Here is a 19,189-nt window from a genome sequence, read left to right as displayed (position 1 = left end):
AAGGAGGTTATGAGCTAAAGCAATATTACTTCGGCATGTGATTTTGAAGGAGGGGCTACAAAGGGACCCTGTAAAATGGAAGCAATTCTATATGACCATCTACATCAATACAGTGAGGATATAGCAATTCCTGCAATATCAATAGCAATCTATGCTATATCACCACCTACCTCAATATGGTGAGGAATATGATGGGAAAGACAAAGTACAATCAGTAGCTTGTGAGTAGTTCATTGAGGTAACCTATCCTATTAACTCCTTACTTAAGATCTCTATTGAGGTAAAGAATAGGAGGATTCATTCCATGCTTTGAAGGAGATAAAAATTTGGGGAGCCAGTACTTAGCGCCCCTAATCTAAATGAGATTTGCTTGGTAAATTTCAATGTCACTTTTCATGCTCTTGGAGTGATTCTTATGCAAGTGGACAACTCATAAAGGAACAATTCATTGCTAAATGCATAGTGTATCCATATTTAGTGCAGATGCTAAACCCTACTAGGAGGATTGCAAAATGGATTCAAGGGTTCCAAGATTTTTCCTTCTTTTAAATAGATGATTTGACTAGAACATCTCTCGCTACACTATCAAATGAAGAAGGAGACATTAGGATTTTCCTAGACATGAAGTCAAGGAGGAATTAGAGAGCTCAGAGTTAGCTATGGGATGAAAAGCCTACTTTGTACCTTTGATGGAGTATTCTTGTCATCTAAGAAAATAAGAACTAGGGGGCAACTTTACATGATAAGCAAGGATATGAGCCACCGGTAAGTAGATATGGGCCTATGTGAGAGCCAACAACAATGTATATTATATCTCTTTGATGATGGGACTAGGACTTCCACTGGAGCACAAACTCAAAGAATTATAGATCCTTAAATATTCTTGGTTATTTGTCAGACAATTTCAAGGATTATGGAAGGTGCCTATGGAATCTTTATGGAAATTGTATGAAGCTACTTGGGGATATTGGGATATTTTGATAGGTGGAAGAGCAACTATCTCCACAAGAAAAAAATGGTTTTGTAGATTGATTCACTCATAAAGCCTTGAAACAAGATCAAGGCCACTTTTTTTTTGGGTTTCATTAGTGAAAGTTAGGAGGAGCTCAATGCCATGAAATGTCATCTAAATAATAGAGAATACCAAGTTGACAGGAAGGCACAAATGAAAAACAACAACTTGCACAAAGGTGATGAGCGGTATTGCCCAAAGATGTAACATGGATTCTAGGGGTCATGCTTCTAGGACCATCATTACAAGGACAATTTGGCAAGAAGGATATTGGTGGCCCAAATTTTATAAAGATGTGTACCAGTAGTGTATAAAACATGCAAAGAATGTCAACAATTTGGGAAAAAGAATATCATCATAGGGCCCTTGCATAAAGCAAAGGCTTATGGACCCTTTAAATTTTGGGGACTTGCTTTTGTGGGGCATTTACCTAGGAGTTCCAGCGGAAAAACCTACATCTTCTAAGCTATTACCTATGACACTCGATTTTTGAAATTCCATGGCCCATGAGGGTCTTAGTTCACCCTGTGATGAGAGATTTAGTCCATTTGCATGTTTGGTATTGCATGAGTTAGCCCATGAGGGTCCTAGTTTCACTTGAAAGGAGGTCCTATAGTTGTGCACTCACTATTTTTCACCATGTTGTGGATTGTGTTTATCCATGTACTACTTACTATATTAGTGTTGGGACATAAGGGGTGCAATTGATTGTATTTGGGAGATAAGGCAACTATTTCATTGGATTATGTTCATGGGTTTCTAATTAGCATAGATCTACCACTGACTACAAGAAGGGTTTTGAGATTTGCCAGAGTGATAGTCAATAGATTGAGAGAGCTTATTTTGCCAATGACTTAGGGAATACTTGAGTAAGCTATATATAGATGCAAGGATAGTTGTATGGGGTTAGCATCATGAGGTCCTCGACCCACTTTTGTTTGTCATGTATGATATAGATTTTGCATAGTCCATTCATTCTTACATAGGTTTTTGATTTGGGCACTATGGCACATGTGTCTTGATATATGTTGATGGGTGCTTATACATGTTTTCCTAATGAGCAACAAGAGGGGTTTTGGATTGCCATTAGTGAAGTTATGCAATTGTTTTTTTTTTGGGCAAAGAAAATTTTGTTTATATTCTGATCATCTATACAATGTTGTGAGGAGCAAATACAAATGAGTGTGTGAGAAAATGATTTTGAGTAATGTGAGTATGTGGTTATGAATTGGTATGTTTCCATGGGATTTATTCTCATGAGGGTCCTAGTCTGCCTTAAGGGTTTATTTATGTTGATGTATTCACTTGCAAGAATCTATGCACAATGACCTGTTGCACTTGTACTCATGAGAGAAATGCCATTCACGTCTTTGTATGTTCTCAACATTTTACATTTGATGTTGTGGACATGTTATGGATTGTTGTGGTCATTATCCCCATTAGAATGATGCAACTCAAAAATAAAATAATAGTTTTGATCGCTAGGAGTCCCAACTCACTTGAATGAGTTAGTTCATATTTAGAGGAGATGAATTTACATTTGGTTTTACCAAATGTAAAAGGCTTGTAGATCTCTTTGAGTTGATTGTTTGATGTGTCTATATTAACTTAACCTAAGCGATATATCCTAAGATATAGCCAATATTTATTGCAATAAGGTATGGGGATCACCTAGATGACATGGTAGATTGGGTAGATCTAGATAATCTAGTCACTTGGATGCTGTGTAATGGTGTGATTGGCATGGACTAGTAGACTCTATAAGGTTAGCTTATGCAATTGCCTCTTTGTCTTTTGAGTTTCATTACAAGGGTGACCTAGGTTGGAGGAGTTGTAGGAAAAAAAGCTCTTGTTGGCACAAAGGGAGAGGGATTAGTAGTTGAAAGGAAGTTGGGCAATCTGTTGGTTATCAATGCTTACCATTTGAAACTAGCGGTCTTGTATGTTGAAAAAGCCACACTCAACATTGTCGGCACAAAGGGAGAGGTATTAGTAGTTGAAAGGAAGTTGGGCAATCTCTTGGTTATCAATGCTTACCATTTGAAACTCGCGGTCTTGTATGTTGAAAAAGCCACTCTTGAGTGACAAGTTACATATACTGTTGTTGGTACACTACCTTTTATTTCTTCTATATGTGGAGAGAGAGAGAGAGAGAGAGAGAGAGAGAGAGAGAGAGAGAGAGAGAGAGAGAGAGAGAGAGGGAGAGACTCACCTTGTCTCTCATGGCACATGCTATAATAGCTATTTTGAGAAGATCTTGTACTAGACCACTTTTCTCTATTTAGGCCTTTGAGGACCTTGAGTTGTGGTACATATAAATTAGGATAGAGTTGAGAATACTTGACTTTCCTCCTTTTGTTTCTTCTTACAAGTGTGAGTTATAGAATGAGGGATTTATTGGGAGGGAGGGTATCTTTATAGGAGGATGGGTATCTTGATATAGGGTTTTAGAGAGGAAACAAAATAAAAATCCTAAAATCAAATGAAAAGAGAGAGAAGAAAGATTAGTTTAGAGACTAAGTTAAACTAGACCGTTGGCTATAGTTATAAAGGTCACTATAGTCCTCACCATAGAGGGTTGAATGTTAACAAAAAGCCTAACAAATACTATTGATTGTAGCCCATAGTTGGGTCAAGCCATAGAGGGTTTATCGTAGTTATAAAGGTCACTAGAATCTTAACCTTAGAGGACCTTGAGTTGTGGTACATGTAAATTAGGATAGAGTTGAGAATACTTGACTTTCCTCCTTTTGTTTCTTCTTACAAGTGTGAGTTATAGAATGAGGGATTTATTAGGAGGGAGGGTATCTTTATAGGAGGATGGGTATCTTGATATAGGGTTTTAGAGAGGAAACAGTATAAAAATCCTAAAATCAAATGAAAAGAGAGAGAAGAAAGATTAGTTTAGAGACTAAAGTTAGACTAGACCATTGGCTATAGTTATAAAGGTCACTATAGTCCTCACCATAGAGGGTTGAATGTTAACAAAAAGCCTATTAAATACTATTGATTGTAGCCCATAGTTGGGTCGAGCCATAGAGGGTTTATCATAGCTATAAAGGTCACTAGAATCTTAACCTTAGAGGGTTACCTATAGAGGCTTGGGAGTCTACTAATGCTTATAGTCTCTTTTAAGCAATTTGTCTTTCATACATCTCTCCTTAGTTGGCTTTCCATTCCATCATCATAGTGGTAAAGACCCTATCGTGAGATTCAAAGGCATACAAAAGGTATGTTCATTGCTTTTCTTCCTTCTTAGCGTTCTCTATACCTCACACAAAGGAAATTCCTCCCTCTACCAACAAGAAACAACCAATACATAGCATGAAAATTTTCTCAAAGAAAACTATGACCAAGACAACATGCCCACTCATAGATCAAAGGAATCTTTGTTTCTCCATGATTCTTTTGCTAAATACCTACTTTGCTATTACTAAGACAACTCCTATGTTGAGTTTGCTAATAAGATCAACTTCAACAAACCACCAACTAGGAATTGAATCACACAGTGCTTCATCTAGAACTCATCACCTAACCATAGAGCAATTTGCTCAATCTTGGAGCACCAGAGGTCATAAGGAGGACACATGGCCCTCGATTGACCTCTACATTCGACACCATGAAAGCCCCATCCACAAGGGATGCATCAATTGAGCTTGTTAAGTACAACCATGTCTCTAGTAGGAAACACTATCTAGGTACTAATTAGTCCTCCCACCAATGAGCCCCACCTTTGCAAATATACAAAGCCATAGTCCATATTTATAATTACCATACTCATCCCCTTCCCTTCTAGACCTCCATCCAAATATAAACTCTAGCTAGGATTACTCATCCTAACCTCTTGACTCCGTCCACTAGTGTCTATCTTGACACATAAGTGAGTCACGAGCTAGTAATGTCCACTCCCCCAAGATAGAGATGCCTAAAAAGTTCTTGCACTTCCTTTGGTGCTAATTGTGTGCACTCCTCTTTGTTAAATACGAGCAGTCTTTGATATATAGAGATCAATAGGAGATTGGATGGAGGTAATAGCTTAAAAAGGAGGAGAAGTGGTCACCCAAAGCTTGCATAGACATTTTCTTGCAAACAATTTTCAAAGATGGAAGAGAAATGCAAAGAAAGATTAGGGAAATGCATGCATAAAAATGGAGTGAGGCAATTTTGAAAGGCATCACAGATGTGGAGGTGAAAACATACATTTGCCAATGTAAGGGGTTGAAAAGTGGAGACGAACACATGCATTTAGTCATGAAAACGTGAAGAAAGACAAGGGAAGTTCATGAGCTAGACATGGAGTGAGGATATTGTGAAAGGGATCTACAAGGGAGATTGGAAACATACATTTGGTGTGTGTAAGAGATGAATTGGAGGGAAACTGTATGCAAAGTTCGAAGCCAACTACTCCATTTAGATGGAAACATGAGTGTGTTTGTCGAGCGCAATTCTGTGAAGGGTGCGGCTAGCATAAGGCATGAGCATTTTCTTGCAAGGGGAAAATAATTTTGATTCAAGCTGTAATCCATGCTTGATGTTTGGAGTAGCATATGCTCCCCATGATCTCGTCATTTTGTGATGCCAAGTGTATGCAAAAGCAAGCTAGGAATCTTATCATAGGTTCTTTACCACTCAATGTCTTCGATTTTATAGCAAATGATTTAGTAAGATAGATCTAAAAGTTAAAGAAATGTAAGCAAATGAAAATATAATGGGTAATGGGAACTTTAAGCTTTAGTAAGTTTGGTTTGGGGCCATTATGTTTTTTTAATTTAGAGCTATGGCTCAAGTACAGAGTAAAGATGGGTGCTCATTGTGACAGTAGGAGTAAGAAATTGAGTATAGCTCCCTTGCTTCTTCCATAGAGCATCATTATACTTATTCAAATGTTATTGGAAAAACAACATAGTCTTGGTAGCCCAAGATTGGGCTAACAGAATCAATGTCTTGGATTTGAGGTGCCTATTTGTCCTTATCTTCTTGATTCTCACTAGCCTCTTATTTCCATTAAATACAAAGTAGGAGAAGAAGAAGCAATGCAAGCATACTCTTTTTTAGGCAAGAAATTGGATAGATTTCCATTTTCTTATCACTAGAGTTATAGGGGCAACATTCTATGTTATCTAAAGCACAAGTCAATCTCCAAATCTTCACCACCATACCTAAACTAAAAAATGCCAACCTTTTCCTTGAGTATGCTTAGTACTATCACATGCCTCTTAAACTTGCGAGTATCTCAACACAAGACATCAATCCATCTCAAAGCATGCCACACCTATTGCCATCTCTATCAAAATTAAATATATACAAGGCTTTCTTAGGATTCACCAGCAACTCTAATGTTATCTTTCCTTTACACCGATTGCTCAAAGATTAAAAATTAGTCTTTTTTGTTCTTACGCATACCTTAGGGTTGAAGGCATAATTTGCCATGTAAATCTAGTCAAAGGTTTTGTGGATAAAATGATCTATTGTTAAGAATCAATTGTAGTGTGATTGCTAAACACATATCATTAAATAACATCGACATATGTGCAACATGATATCAAAGCTATAACTAAATGACAAAGATAGTAGACTGAATTTGAGTGGAGACTTGTCATGTATATATTCCTTCTCATTTGAAAAAATGACGTTGCACAAACAAGTAATTCTAGCATTAAAAACTAGAATAACCATTTAAAGAAAAACAACCGGTTATACACATACCACTTAGACGATTATCAAAGAGATGCACCCTATCATTTTTACTGAATAGTTGAAAATCGAAGCGAAGACAAGGGAGGAATGTCATCGTTCGACGCTTGCCATGTGGCTTAGAAGAGTGGTACTAGCACTTGTGGAAAGAAAGGGCACTTCTAACCTACTACAATATCCCTTAGGTCACTGTTAGAATAGGCATTAGTCCCCTTGGTCCAATGATGTTGGGGAACTAGCCAAAGTCGGCTCATTCGTGGAAAGCATTGACTGGTTGCTTTCCTGTAATTAGCCTCCCTAAGCTTATTCCTCCTACAAAAAAGTCTCAAGAAGCTTATGTTTTGTGAATTTTCATCGATGAGTGCTTTCCTAAAATCAACCTTCGTCAGCTTGTTCCTCCCTACGTAAAAGCAAGATTAATGGAGATTTCATCTCCACCATCTAATAACTTTAGTTTCATCATCTCCACCATCTAATAACTATAGTTTTAGAAGGGGAAACTGGTAGTGCCCCATCAACACCCACCAATCAAATATTTTATCCAAAGGCTCACGATCAGTGCTGATTTTGGATTGCTTTCCATCTCCTCCATCCATTATCACATCCAAGGCCCAAAATTTCCCATGTGTTCGCATCTCATGGTCTTTCACATGAGCGAATAATATGTCCTCAAAATTTTGGATAAAAAAGTTCTTAAATTTGACTTGTGGCCTCCTAATTGCTTGCTAAACCTTGGAACTTTTCTCCTCGAAAATTCCTTTGCCAACCATCCCCATACTCGAAAAAAGTCTCATTACGGGCTTGTACATGTGAGCCCAATGGTTGTGCATCGGTTGCCTTGAGAATTGAAATGGGTGAAGAAAGAAAACATGAGCTAATAACATCTCTCTTGTTCAAAGGTGCCATGACTCAGGCTCAACATTGATGTTCGTGAAATACCAACAAAGACAATCTGCAATGAGTGACTAGAGCCAGCGAGGGATTCATAATTGCAGTCCAAGTAGAGCCACTTTTTGAGTTGCATGTTGTTTGTTGAAATACTGTTGTGTGGCCTAGATGGTTTGCCATGAGGTGCAAATTGCATGTGATTTTTAAGAGAACACATATTAAAATGTGAGCCACCAAAAGCAGGGTTGCACATAGACTGGCAGTGAAGATATTGGCGAGAGGTTGTGTATTCTAGTCCCACCAGTTGTGAGCGCATATAATTCTCTTGAAGGAGGAATTCCCCACCTGAGCGCTTGGGTAACTTGGGGCTTGGGCAAGCGTTACCCTAATGGGGGTTAATTGTGCCTCGACATGTGGCACCTCGCACTTGTCGTGGGCCTGAGTAATCCTTAGGTTCTGTTTCCACGCTACGCACACCCAGGTGTCACTGTCAAGCCCGTAGGTGCGCGCACCGCGGTGGGGTGGAAACAGCTCATGATAACGATGACTCATTGGTAGAGTGATGTGAAGTCAAGCATCATCATTATCTGTGACCTAATATTGATCTTGACCCATTTCATCCCTCCAAGCTCCAACCAACTTGGCTATGGCGATCTTCACCAATTTATGTTTCTCTTCGCCATGGCTATATGCTTTCTCACAAGCTCCTTCCCTTCAAGTTCTTCTGCAACTTTCTCTTTGTACCCTCAAGTCTTTCCCCTCCTCTTGTATAATTTAACAGCTTGGCTATGGCGTCTCCCCCCTTCACAAACTCTTTGGAAATTACCGTTAAGGATGGCGACACCCTTTGGACTCTTGCTCAGGACCTCGGTGTCCCCTGGGAGGATATCCAGTCTGCTAATGGCCTCGAAGATCACTTCATTTATCCGGGTGATGTCCTCAAAGTCCTGATCCCAGTTGTGCCATCCCGTCGGAATTCTTTGCAGCCACTGAGAACACGGCCTTGGATAGTGAGGCCTGGCGACACGGCTTGGGATATCTCCGAAAAGCTGGGCATACCGTTGGAGGATCTGCTGAGCGCCAACCCGTCGCTTCCCGGAGTGTTGTTTCCTGGAGATGTATTGCAGGTGCCGGAAGATCCGGAGAGAGACTTGAAATTCAAGGAAGTTAAGGCACGGATCAAGGGGAAACCTTCATTTGCCAATGCAACTTTCTTTGACGTCTTTCCGCCACAGAGAGGTTCGCGCTTGATGTCCCTGGGACTCCTCGAAAGGTTGTCAGCTCATCGACATTTGGATTTGAGGGACCTCAAGCTCATGCAATGATGTTCTTTTTTTTTTTTTTGGGACGGGGGGTAGTTGAGAGAGAGAGAGAGAGAGGTGTAACCAAATGCAGAGGAGCTGACCAAACGCTGCATTTTGCACGGGATATAGATATTGATGAGTATCGGGTGAAATACAAAATGCTATTGAATGCTCTTCGCCACGTTGAGAGTAGCTTCATGATGCCAGCTCCTAGAGGTGACGCGGGCCTCAGTATTGGTCCTCTTCAAATAAGGTAAGAAATATAATCTAGATTTTTCCTTCAATTTATCAAATTTACTTTTTTACCTAGATGCCTTCAAGTCTCTTTCGTTAGACTTATAGGCTCAGGTTTCGAAATGTCCATTAATGCCACATGTTTTTGACTATATGTTTTAAAATATAGAGACAAAAATGGAAGGAGTTGGAAATTGGTTCTGCATATCATTGCAATGGGTATTTGTTGTTGTAATGTTTCCTTAGCAAATTAATTGGATATTCAGTGCTCCACCAAGACATCTACCTAGGTGTAGATGCTTACATATAAAGCCTGTATATGAGGAGCAGCTAGAGAGTACAAGAATAGGTGAAGAACTGAAGCCATGTTGCATTGGTGTGTCCTTGAAGGGCCCAACGCATACATGAATGGAAAGATCAATCTGACTCTGACAGGTTGGCTGATGACATGGCAATTAGATTGGCGCTGTAGGCGTGCCATTGCCTATCCTTGGGCAATATAATTGAGGGTTGCAGTCTTGTTCCACAACTCCTCTCAAGCTTTATGTGTGCACATGTGTAGGCAGCACTTGTCCATCTCCCTTCCCGCATCAAGAAGAGCATTGGAGGGACACCTGTATTGTTGGCCCAGTTGGGCAGCATCTCTTGAGATCTTCCTTGGTTTGATTTTATCCTCTCTGTGTGTAAACTATTCCAGAGTTAGATTGCTTCCATAATTGTTCTTGTGTGCATGTGCATGGTGAGTCCTCTCAGATGTAGTAGAGCAAGTGTGTTCACTAGAGAGGTCTTGAGAAGACCGCCCACAAGAAGATAACTAGAGGAGCTAACTGGAGTAGACATGGCCCTCGAGGACATACATAGCATGGTATGGTTTGGTGTAACTTCTGGGTCTGATCCATTTCAGCAAAACACTTGAGGGGCTCATCAACTCAGCCGTGGTTTGAAGATCTATTTAGAGCAAGCATTGCATGGTGTCCCAAGGCAAAAATCTGCAGCTAGGGTGGCAGCGATCCCACGAGTTGATCTTATGTAGCCATTAGACGGTGAAAGGCTGAGGCGATGGTCAATAATTGGTGTCAAGGGGTCTACAAGACCAAGTACTCATCGGATGGCACTGTGGACAAGCACAAGGACCGATTTGTGGCTAAAGGATCCTCACAGCGATGTGGGATTGATTATGAGGACTTTTGCCCCTATTGCCAAGATGTCTACTCTCCGGATGGTCTTGGGAGTTGCCACTCATTACCAATGGACGATCTTTCATATGGATGTCAAATCGGCTTTCCTCAATGTTGATGTGCATGAGGAGATTTAGTGGAACAGCCTCCATGTTTTTTGAAGAAGCTGTGTATGGACTCAAGTAGGCACCCCAAGCTTGGAACCAGAAGATGGATGAGTTCTAAGTATAGAAGGATTTTTGGAGGTCCCAAGCAGATCCGAATCTGTATATCTTCAGGGAGGATGGTCTAGCTACCCTTATAATCCTATATGTCGATGACTTGTCCATTATAGGCAGTCATCTGGGACACATTGCCGAGACGATGGTTGCTCTATCACAAGCTTTCGATATGACAGACCTAGGGTTACTTCATTTCTTCCTTGGCCTGGAGATTTGGCAAGGAAAGGAGGGCTACTTTGTGTCTCAGAAGCGCTATGTACAGGAGCTTCTAGCAGATTTCTAGATGGAGGAGTGTAAGTCCATGTATCCCAACACCAAATTGTCCCAAGTATGATCCTAGCGAGCTGGTGGATGCAGATCAGTCCCGTAAGCTGATCAGATCTCAAATTTGGCTACTCAACACTAGATTGGATCTCAGCTATTATGTGGGGCCATTGAGCTCCTATATGTAGACACCAAAGAAGACCCATTGGGATGTAGGTATGAGGATGAGGATTATTCTATTATGCAGGGCAGCAGTCAAGGATCTAGCTACTAGGCTGGATTGATTCCTAATGGGGAGGAGATTTAGACACTCGCCGCTCAACCACGGGGTATTGCTTCATTAGTAGTCTGGAGCAATAAAAGACAACCCACCGTAGCCTTGTCTTTGACCGAGTTGAGTACCGGGGTACTTGTTATTGCTACATGTGAGGTAGTCTGGCTTCGTAGATTGCTTGGGGAGATTAGGTTTGCATTGACGTTTGTGACCGGTATCCACAGTGACAATCAAAGTTGTGTAGCACTTGCTCGTAACCCGGTGTTCCATGTAGGGACGAATCATATTGAGATACAATACCATTATGTCCGGAGCATAAGACAGAGGACAACAAGGCAGACCTGTTTACCAAGCCCTTATCACAACAACTATTTGGTGCTCATTCCAGCTCCCTGAGGCTGATTCTTGATCCAGGAGCTGAGAGGGGGTGTTAGAGTTAGCATCTCCTGTATCATAGAGTGAGGGCCTTTGTTGTGGATATGTCTGTCCATGTGACGTACAAGGGAGTGGATTTGCTGCCTCTTGCAGGCTGCCATATAGGTGCAGTGGCTGCGGACAGGGTAGGGGGTGCCCCAGAGCTCTCCTTGAGGTTGCGAGGTTGCCATGTGGGCGCCACCTAGGCCCCTAGCTAGGTCGGTGACCTGACCAGAAGGTCGGGTTTCACCTGACCTTGAGGCTTGGGTAAGCCTTGGTTCAGCCAGGCAAGCCGGTGAGGGGGACCCTATAAATAGGGCTCCTCCCCTCTTGTTGTACAATCACATGTACAAGGTTTTTGCCTACCAGTTGAGGCATGTTTTTGGATCTCGTGTATACTTTCTCTCTTGCTTTCTTGCACTTTAGTTCGCAATGTATGTGCTCTCTTTTGCTGTCTAGATTATGCTGCACTCTCGCATGCAGTGGCGTAGAACATGTAGTAGAGCACTAGTGACCGTCGGTTTGTGTAGCCTGCTGTGGTCTCCTAGTTGTGGCCCTGCGTTGACGGTTGGACAAGTGCCACTATCACCCTTTGTTGGTCATGCCTCCGATGTGGTGAGGATGGAGGGATAGTACTTGCTGGCGAGTTTGTCATGTCTCTCGCTTTGGTCCTCGGATCTGTCCTCTCCCTAGGGTCTACTGGTCTGTGCTATCTCACGAGAAAAACTTAGTGATCATGCTCTAAGTGGGGTCTCACCAAAGTGTCCTAAGCAGATGCTTGGACGGCCTCATGAATGAAAGTCAACAGGCATCTCTGATCTGGGTAAGATAAGAAACTGGATAGGGGTCCAAACATCCGTGAAGAGACAATGATAGCCACCTTGAATCTCATAGTGTATAGGAGATCTGAAGTGAAGTGCTCCTTCGGCTGGAGCTCTTGCCAATCACATAAAGTACAAATGTGACCCTCTTTTATGCCCTTAGCTCGCCCACACTTAAGAAGTCGATGTGGAGGTGGATCCGTGTATATCGTGGTGGTTCGTGGGTCAATGACGCCCTCCACTTTGAAACCTGCAGGTAGTGGTCCTTGTAGAATTGAGCTTCGCGGGAATCTCGCTGGGCGCCAACTAAGTACTCGATGTGTAGCTATAAGAGATCCTCTCGAATAACTTACGTGATATGTGAGTGGGACAAAGGGTGCCTCAATGCTATATTGAAGGGGGGGTAATATGTCCATATGGAGCCCCAAACCCTCAAACCATCTGCTTGTATGTGCATACGAACACCTCTAATCATCCTCAACCAAAGCCATGGATGAAGATAGGTCCAGTCATGGTTAACCTACCTCAATTTGAGGTATAAGAGCCATAATCCTTGATGCGGTAAAGGCACGTGATCACTTGGAATGCTGAGTCAAGTTGTAGTGGGGATGCTCCGAGATCAGCCATAACTATTTGATATGGGATTGATGGCTTAGTGTGGATCATCCGTGAAAGCAAGAGAACCTGGAGCCTCTCCACTCGAGCCCACTTTGTCTTTGGTAGGTCGCGCCCCCAACAAGGGCTCCCATACATACCTACTAGGCAGACCAAGGAGTCAAAGACAAGAGACTTGGTCTGGGGATCCTAGAAATGAGAGTGAAAGCACTACCGCTCAAGTCTAGCAAGTGTGGCGTATCCCGTGCTCAGTCCGGTCTGCATCACTGGTTACATTGTGCCGGAGAAAGAACCCCCAAGTATTCATTGTGCATTCATTCAGATCTTAGTAGCATGCTATGGGCAAAAACTTTGCTATATGTTTCTCAGGTAATGAGAGATTGGAGGGTGACTTCCTGAAAGCAAGAGAGGGAAGACTTGGTGCTTCTTCAAAGTCTGGTTATAGGTTGCTGGATGGCAGACATGATGAACCTGTTGAGAGCCTCGGTGGTTTAAGGGGATATCTACAGGTGAAAAAAGTACACTATCATCAGAAGATTACCTACTTGAGAGCTCATTTGGAGCTCATGGTCCGACTTTTCTAGAAATACACTTGGGCTGGGAGATCTGTGTGGATTAGCGACTAGGGTCTCATTGCCCAGGCTGGTTACATGGCCGCGGATATTACCCGATTGAAGACAGGTTGAACAAACATCCTTAGGAGCATGGTACTGGGAAGACTCCAAGCTGTCCTTAGATTATGAGGGGGATAGCTGGATGATGGTTGTACCAGGATTGCTCAAGATCACTGGCAGGTTCGTGACTCAAGATGGTGGTGCCATGGACCTGTGGTACTACCGAGATTGTACTTGTGTACCACGGTGGTTCGATTGTGTGGGGGAGGAGCAGGAGCTGTGGGTTGAAAGACCAATGAACAAAGATGATGGTGCCATGGACCTGTGGTACTACCGGGATTGTACCTGTGTACGAGGATGGTTCGATTGCATGGTACCTGACTTGGAAGAGCAGGAACTGTGGGTTGAAAGACCAATGAACAAGGATGACTACGACTCGTTCCAGAGGGCTTTTGAGCCATGGGAGCCAATGGAGCATCTACATCGACGAGTGGGGATTGGCCCACGATGGGTTGGTGAGAGGTGTTGGAGTTTGGTATGTCACCTCCCCATCTGTGAGCCCCCAAATGAGGAGAGCAGGGGGGAGGTGCACCTAGAAGATCTCAGAGATGCCATTGGGGCAAAACTGAGAGGGTTTGCAGGGCTGTCACATTGTGGCCAAGGCCAGCAGCAAGGGCTGGCCAGAGAAAGGCAGGGATGGACCTTCATTGGAGGCTGCAACCAGTGGTAGAAGACTGTGCAGTAATCAGGGTTTGTTTGGAGCAGTATAGGAGCACGTCGTAGCACACCAACAGGTTAGAACTGAGGCGTCTGGAGCTTGGGAGCCACCAGACAGCAAGGCGCCATGTCTGAAGGGGTTGCAAGGTGCTGCAGACAGGATATATGGCTGGAGAAGCATCAGATGTCTGCGCAAGAGAGGACAGCAGATTGGAGCTTCTTGGAGCAGAACGGAGCAGATCTGGTGGACGGAGGAGACAAGAAATAGTGGGACTCGAGCAGAACTGCTACCGGGCAGTCAGGTGACTGTTCAGGGCCACCTATATAAGCAAGAACAGGTTGTGCCAGTCTACAGATTGGGTCAGGCAGATCTGCAGCTCTGCATGCCTAGCAAAAGGCTCCCATGGGGGGGTCATTCACTATTTTAGTGTGCCAAGTCTTTGGTGCCTCAACTTGGGCTGCCACCACTGCAGCAAGTAGGTCCAGAACGTCAGCAGCAGGCCTTCAACTTGGGCTGCCTACAGAGCAGCAAGGAAGGACAGAATGACTGGGGACTTTTGCCTCCCCATTGGCTGCCTACACAGCAGCAAGGAGGTCAAGGTTCACAGGATCAACTTACATTGGGCTGTTAACTGGAGCAGCAGGAAGCTATGTTTGCAGGGTAAATTAATGAAGCCCACAGAAGCTCTAGGAGAGCAACGCAGGCTGAAGTGTTTTGAAGGTGCTACGAGGAGTAGGAGAACAGTTCTGGATGTCACAGGGGTCCACATCTAGTCAGCAACCTGTTGATAGAGGGGGTACATTGTGCACTTGTTTTGTATATTATGTGGTCCACATCCTTGGACACAATATATATTGCTGTTTCTACATCTATCTCTTTAGCATTGTTCAGTTTGCACATCTCTCGCTCTCTAGACGACTACACACTACGGAAAAGCATTAGCACTGTGTGATTCCTGGGCACTATCTCGTTGTTTATCTTCCGCTGCAGCAAGCGTTGGCTGTAGCAAGCAACCTCTACCTCTCTTTTCTAATAGAGGATCAGCATATTGGGATGCACAATCAAAGCTGTACTATTTATCTCCAGATGCGTTGATAGAAGCTAGAACTGTCTGGAAACTCAACTGGAAAGGCAATATGAATAGTTCAGCTGTTGACATGTTAATGGACAATGGGCAAAATTTACTTTGCAAAGAAACTTGCAGCCGATGAAATTGACAATGGGTGAAATAGGCAATGCACAGCACAAGATATTAAGGATGCATGCGTTCAACTCTCACATGTTTACTCATTTGTAGAAGATTTATTTGCCTTGGATATGGGACCAATTGATGTAGTTCTGGGATGATATCGACTGAGCTATCTTGTGTGGGTATGAATGCCAAGGTGCTTTCTTTCTCACACAATGGCAAAGGAATGATGTTGCAGGGTTTTGAGGTACAAAAATGGAGTTAAGTACGGCAAAGGAATTAACCAATGAACTCAAGAAACAAGGCACCCTTATGCTTGACAGTTGATTGAATCACATATGGGCAGTGTTGTCGCTGTGGAGGATGTTGATATTCAGCCTGTACTTTCAAATCTTGCAGATATGTTTACTGGAAAGGGAATTGCATGACAGGTTAAAGCAATTGCTTGATAAGATTTCCATCTCTCATCGTACATTTCCATTCGCATCACTAGTCTTTTGTACTTTATGCAAAGGTCTCAACAAGGCCGCCATAAAAACAACTATCCAATCCCCATGGTTGATAACTTGTTGGACGAACTCAGGGTGTTCAATATTTTATAGAGATAGTTTGGAGCTTGGACTACCACTAACTCAAAGAGGGTGATAAGCGTCAGACAACTGAATGCACAAAGAGGCTTGCGTGAGTCCAAGGTGATTCCCTTCGGATTGCTTGATGCACAAAGTACTTTTTAGTAATTGATGAGTAGATATTATGGCCCATCTATTCCAATTTTTGATGATGACATCCTTATTTACATGAAGAGCGGGTAAAAGCACATCATGTATGTCAGGCAAGTGCTGAAAATATTGAGGCTGCATCAATTTCATGCAAAGGCCAGCAAATCCAATTTTATGGAATAATTAGTGAAATTTTTGGACAACTGTGGGCCATATGGGAATCAAACTGGGCTTTTGAAAAGTGAAATGCACAAGGGATGCCAACAGCCATGTAACACTGCTAAATTGATAAGATTTTTGGTCGTGCCTCATTCTAGAAGAGATTCATACAATGCTTGGCCAAAAAGGAAGCCCCTGCTCATAAATGTCTAAAAGAAAGCTGCCTTCTTGCCTCGTTGTCTAGTGCAACACATGCCAGCTCTGAAGGTCTGAACTTTGAGATGCATGCCCTAGTGTTAGCACGGCCGGAATCTGAATTTCTCGAAACCTTTCAAGTTAAAGGCAGATAAGTGCCATTGGATTGGGAGCCATTTCAAGGCAAAGATATGGAATGAGAGCTTTGAGATCCAAAATTATATAGCCAACTTACCGTGTGTGTGATCATGATTTTGAAAAGTGAGATCACTACTTATATGAGAGCAAACTTTAGATCAAGATGGATGATAGGAGTCTCAGGAACTCTCTCACAATAGCAACTTGTTACTCAAACAGAAAAGAAGGTTGACAAAATGGCTTGGACTGGCAGAGTTTGTTACAATAGCACCAAGCATTGGCCTATCAGATTGATCTTGTTTGGGGCGATACATGGACTCCTAGTTGGAATGCCTTTCACAAAAGTAGACATGGTATGAGAAATTGGCAACCTAGAGAAGGTGGAAGTATGCTATAATTTACTTTTTATATGAGATTTTGTATGTGTGCTAACATGTTTGAATTATTGGCAATTGATATCTCCAAAAGGACCACAACCTAGATATGACAGTATATAGTGTGACTCGGATTTTTCAAGTTTTGATGCCATGTTTGTTACGTTGTACCACTATAATTTTAGAAGCTCGTGCATTCATTATTGTAAATATGTTTCCCCCCCCCAAAGAAGAGACTTCTATTAAGTAAATATGACTCGAAAAGTAATCAAAACCAAAAAGTGCATCACTTGCAAAATGTATGATTCCATGGGAAGTATAAATCTGTCCTTGCATAGGAACAGATATTTTTCAGGTACGGTGGATTGGACTATTAATAATCTAGCAAGTTCACAGATGATAAGAATGGGACTTGATTCTCATATCTAACAATTTTTTTGAGTTGAGCGTTGAAATTCATGGCACCAGTTTTTTCATTATCTTGAATTTGTTCTTTGGTGATCTAAGCTGTGAGTACAGACTATGCCTTTTTCTTGTTCCGATTGACAATTTTGTTTGGAGGACCGTTTCAAAAGAACATATAAGTATCAAATCTTTTTTGTGGTTCTAGAGTCTCTCGGAGGAGAGTTGATTATTGAGGAGAGACTAGTCTTTTTCTGAAGTAGATGATCTGAGCAGGACTAAGATTCTTGAATTCCTTTGAAAAGCTGTACCTTCCTTGCCAAAGAAATCATGCTGTTGAGAATACTTCAAGAAACTTTTAGAGTCGAAAGAACTGGCTTCATTTAACTATTGCAGAGACGTTTACATCTCCCATTGTTTGCTGTTTAAATGTAGTGTACCTTACCATACAGACGCGTGGTTGCTTGCAAAGGAATTTGCAAATTATGAAGATTGTGAGAATGTTGAGTATGCAGAGCGCACAGTAATACGATATTGGCTTCGCTACTGCCCATGGGCTCTTGAATATGGTGATATTGAAACTTTGGCCCGGACTCACAATGGCGGTCCCCAGTATTGGTATCATTTGTCAACAGTGCGCTACATGTGAGTTTAGTTGAACAGGGTAGTGGATGTTTGCCTACTCCAAGTTATTCTATGAAGTTTTCTGGCAAGCTAACATTTTCTGTCTTGGATTGTTTTTCTGATTTTTGTGCTCCAGGCGCAGAGTATGGAGGGGACTCAGAAAATTTGGATACCAACAACGATTACCTGTATTCAGCCACAGTTTAAATCAAAGGGCAATGATTCCACTTTTAAGCTCTTTTATACCCTTTCCTATACCTCTGCTTGATAGAAGAACTTGTGAGACTGCTGCTACTCGCGTTTGAAAGCAAGTAGCAGCAGTCTCACAAGAAAACAATTTCTTCTTCTGGCGAGGCCTGATGGGCTATGTATGGCATCCCCTTTTGTACGGACAGTTGTTATTCTTGTCTTGCTGTAAGCTTCTTCTAATTTGTTACTTGTTATAGTTGCAAAATTGCAGATTCTTTAGTGCTTGGACAAAGCCCCTTTGAGATGCTTGGGTTCCTTTGTGAAGCATATATTCTTTCAGCTTTGCTTGATAGGATCTCAGGGAAAGTAAATCCGATGATGTTCCTGATGCCTGATCTGCTGCTCTGTCTAGATCTGGTAGTATTATTGGCATGCCTTATTGAATCCTATGAGACTTGTTCATATTTACATGCATCTTAAGTGTTGGATCCTTGCTCCTGCCAGATTTTTTTCGAAAGGATAAATTTCTATCAGCAACGTCATGGTAACAAGAGAGCCCTCTTCATTTGTAATTGAAGGTCAGAGGCTCCTACGTGCTAAAAATAAAGCGACAAGAGAGTCTTCCATTTTTTATTGTGGCTTCTACGTGCTGAAAATAAGCTACAGTAATGGTGATTATTGTGAATGAAATTCCCAAATCAAGCCTTGCTCATGTAGTTAAAAGTACATTGCTTCATCTGTGCATGGACAATTGAAGGCGCTAGGGAAAGCCTCATGCACCCAATGCCCCGAATAGGGAGACCAATAGAATCTCTAATATTGTGCTCAGTCACATACTATTGTTTTTCTATTTTCAACTTCATTTCAATAATATTAAAAAGATTTTGTACTAAACCTCTACTTATGCATTGCATTTTAAGATGAGTTGTTGCACTGGTGTAAACTGCAC

The 19,189-nt window shown here is 42.1% G+C and overlaps 1 protein-coding gene across 1 annotated transcript; it reads left to right on the top strand.

Moving 5' to 3' along the window:
• The first annotated feature begins 8,199 nt into the window (after positions 1–8,199).
• On the top strand, positions 8,200–18,621 carry LOC147884160 (uncharacterized). Its single transcript, XM_087399090.1, has 4 exons — positions 8,200–8,833; positions 9,028–9,151; positions 17,863–18,072; positions 18,188–18,621. Exons 1-4 carry the CDS (start codon positions 8,383–8,385, stop codon positions 18,354–18,356), a joined length of 954 nt encoding a protein of 317 aa, XP_087255216.1. The 5' UTR covers positions 8,200–8,382; the 3' UTR covers positions 18,357–18,621.
• The last annotated feature ends 568 nt before the right edge of the window (positions 18,622–19,189 follow it).

The sequence above is a fragment of the Dipteris shenzhenensis genome, chromosome 27 (genome assembly GCF_047967505.1).
Source record: "Dipteris shenzhenensis isolate YYH24624 ecotype China chromosome 27, Dip_SZ_1.0, whole genome shotgun sequence".
In the NCBI taxonomy this organism is placed as follows: domain Eukaryota; kingdom Viridiplantae; phylum Streptophyta; class Polypodiopsida; order Gleicheniales; family Dipteridaceae; genus Dipteris; species Dipteris shenzhenensis.
This window is presented reverse-complemented; position numbering and strand designations above follow the sequence as displayed.

Excerpts from the sequence above, each read along its gene's own strand:
- LOC147884160 (XM_087399090.1), top strand. The coding sequence starts at position 8,383 with ATGGCGTCTCCCCCCTTCACAAACTCTTTGGAAATTACCGTTAAGGAT. Across the intron at positions 8,834-9,027 it reads CGTCTTTCCGCCACAGAGAG|ATATTGATGAGTATCGGGTG; the intron begins GTTCGCGCTTGA and ends CACGGGATATAG. Across the intron at positions 9,152-17,862 it reads ATTGGTCCTCTTCAAATAAG|TGTACCTTACCATACAGACG; the intron begins GTAAGAAATATA and ends GTTTAAATGTAG.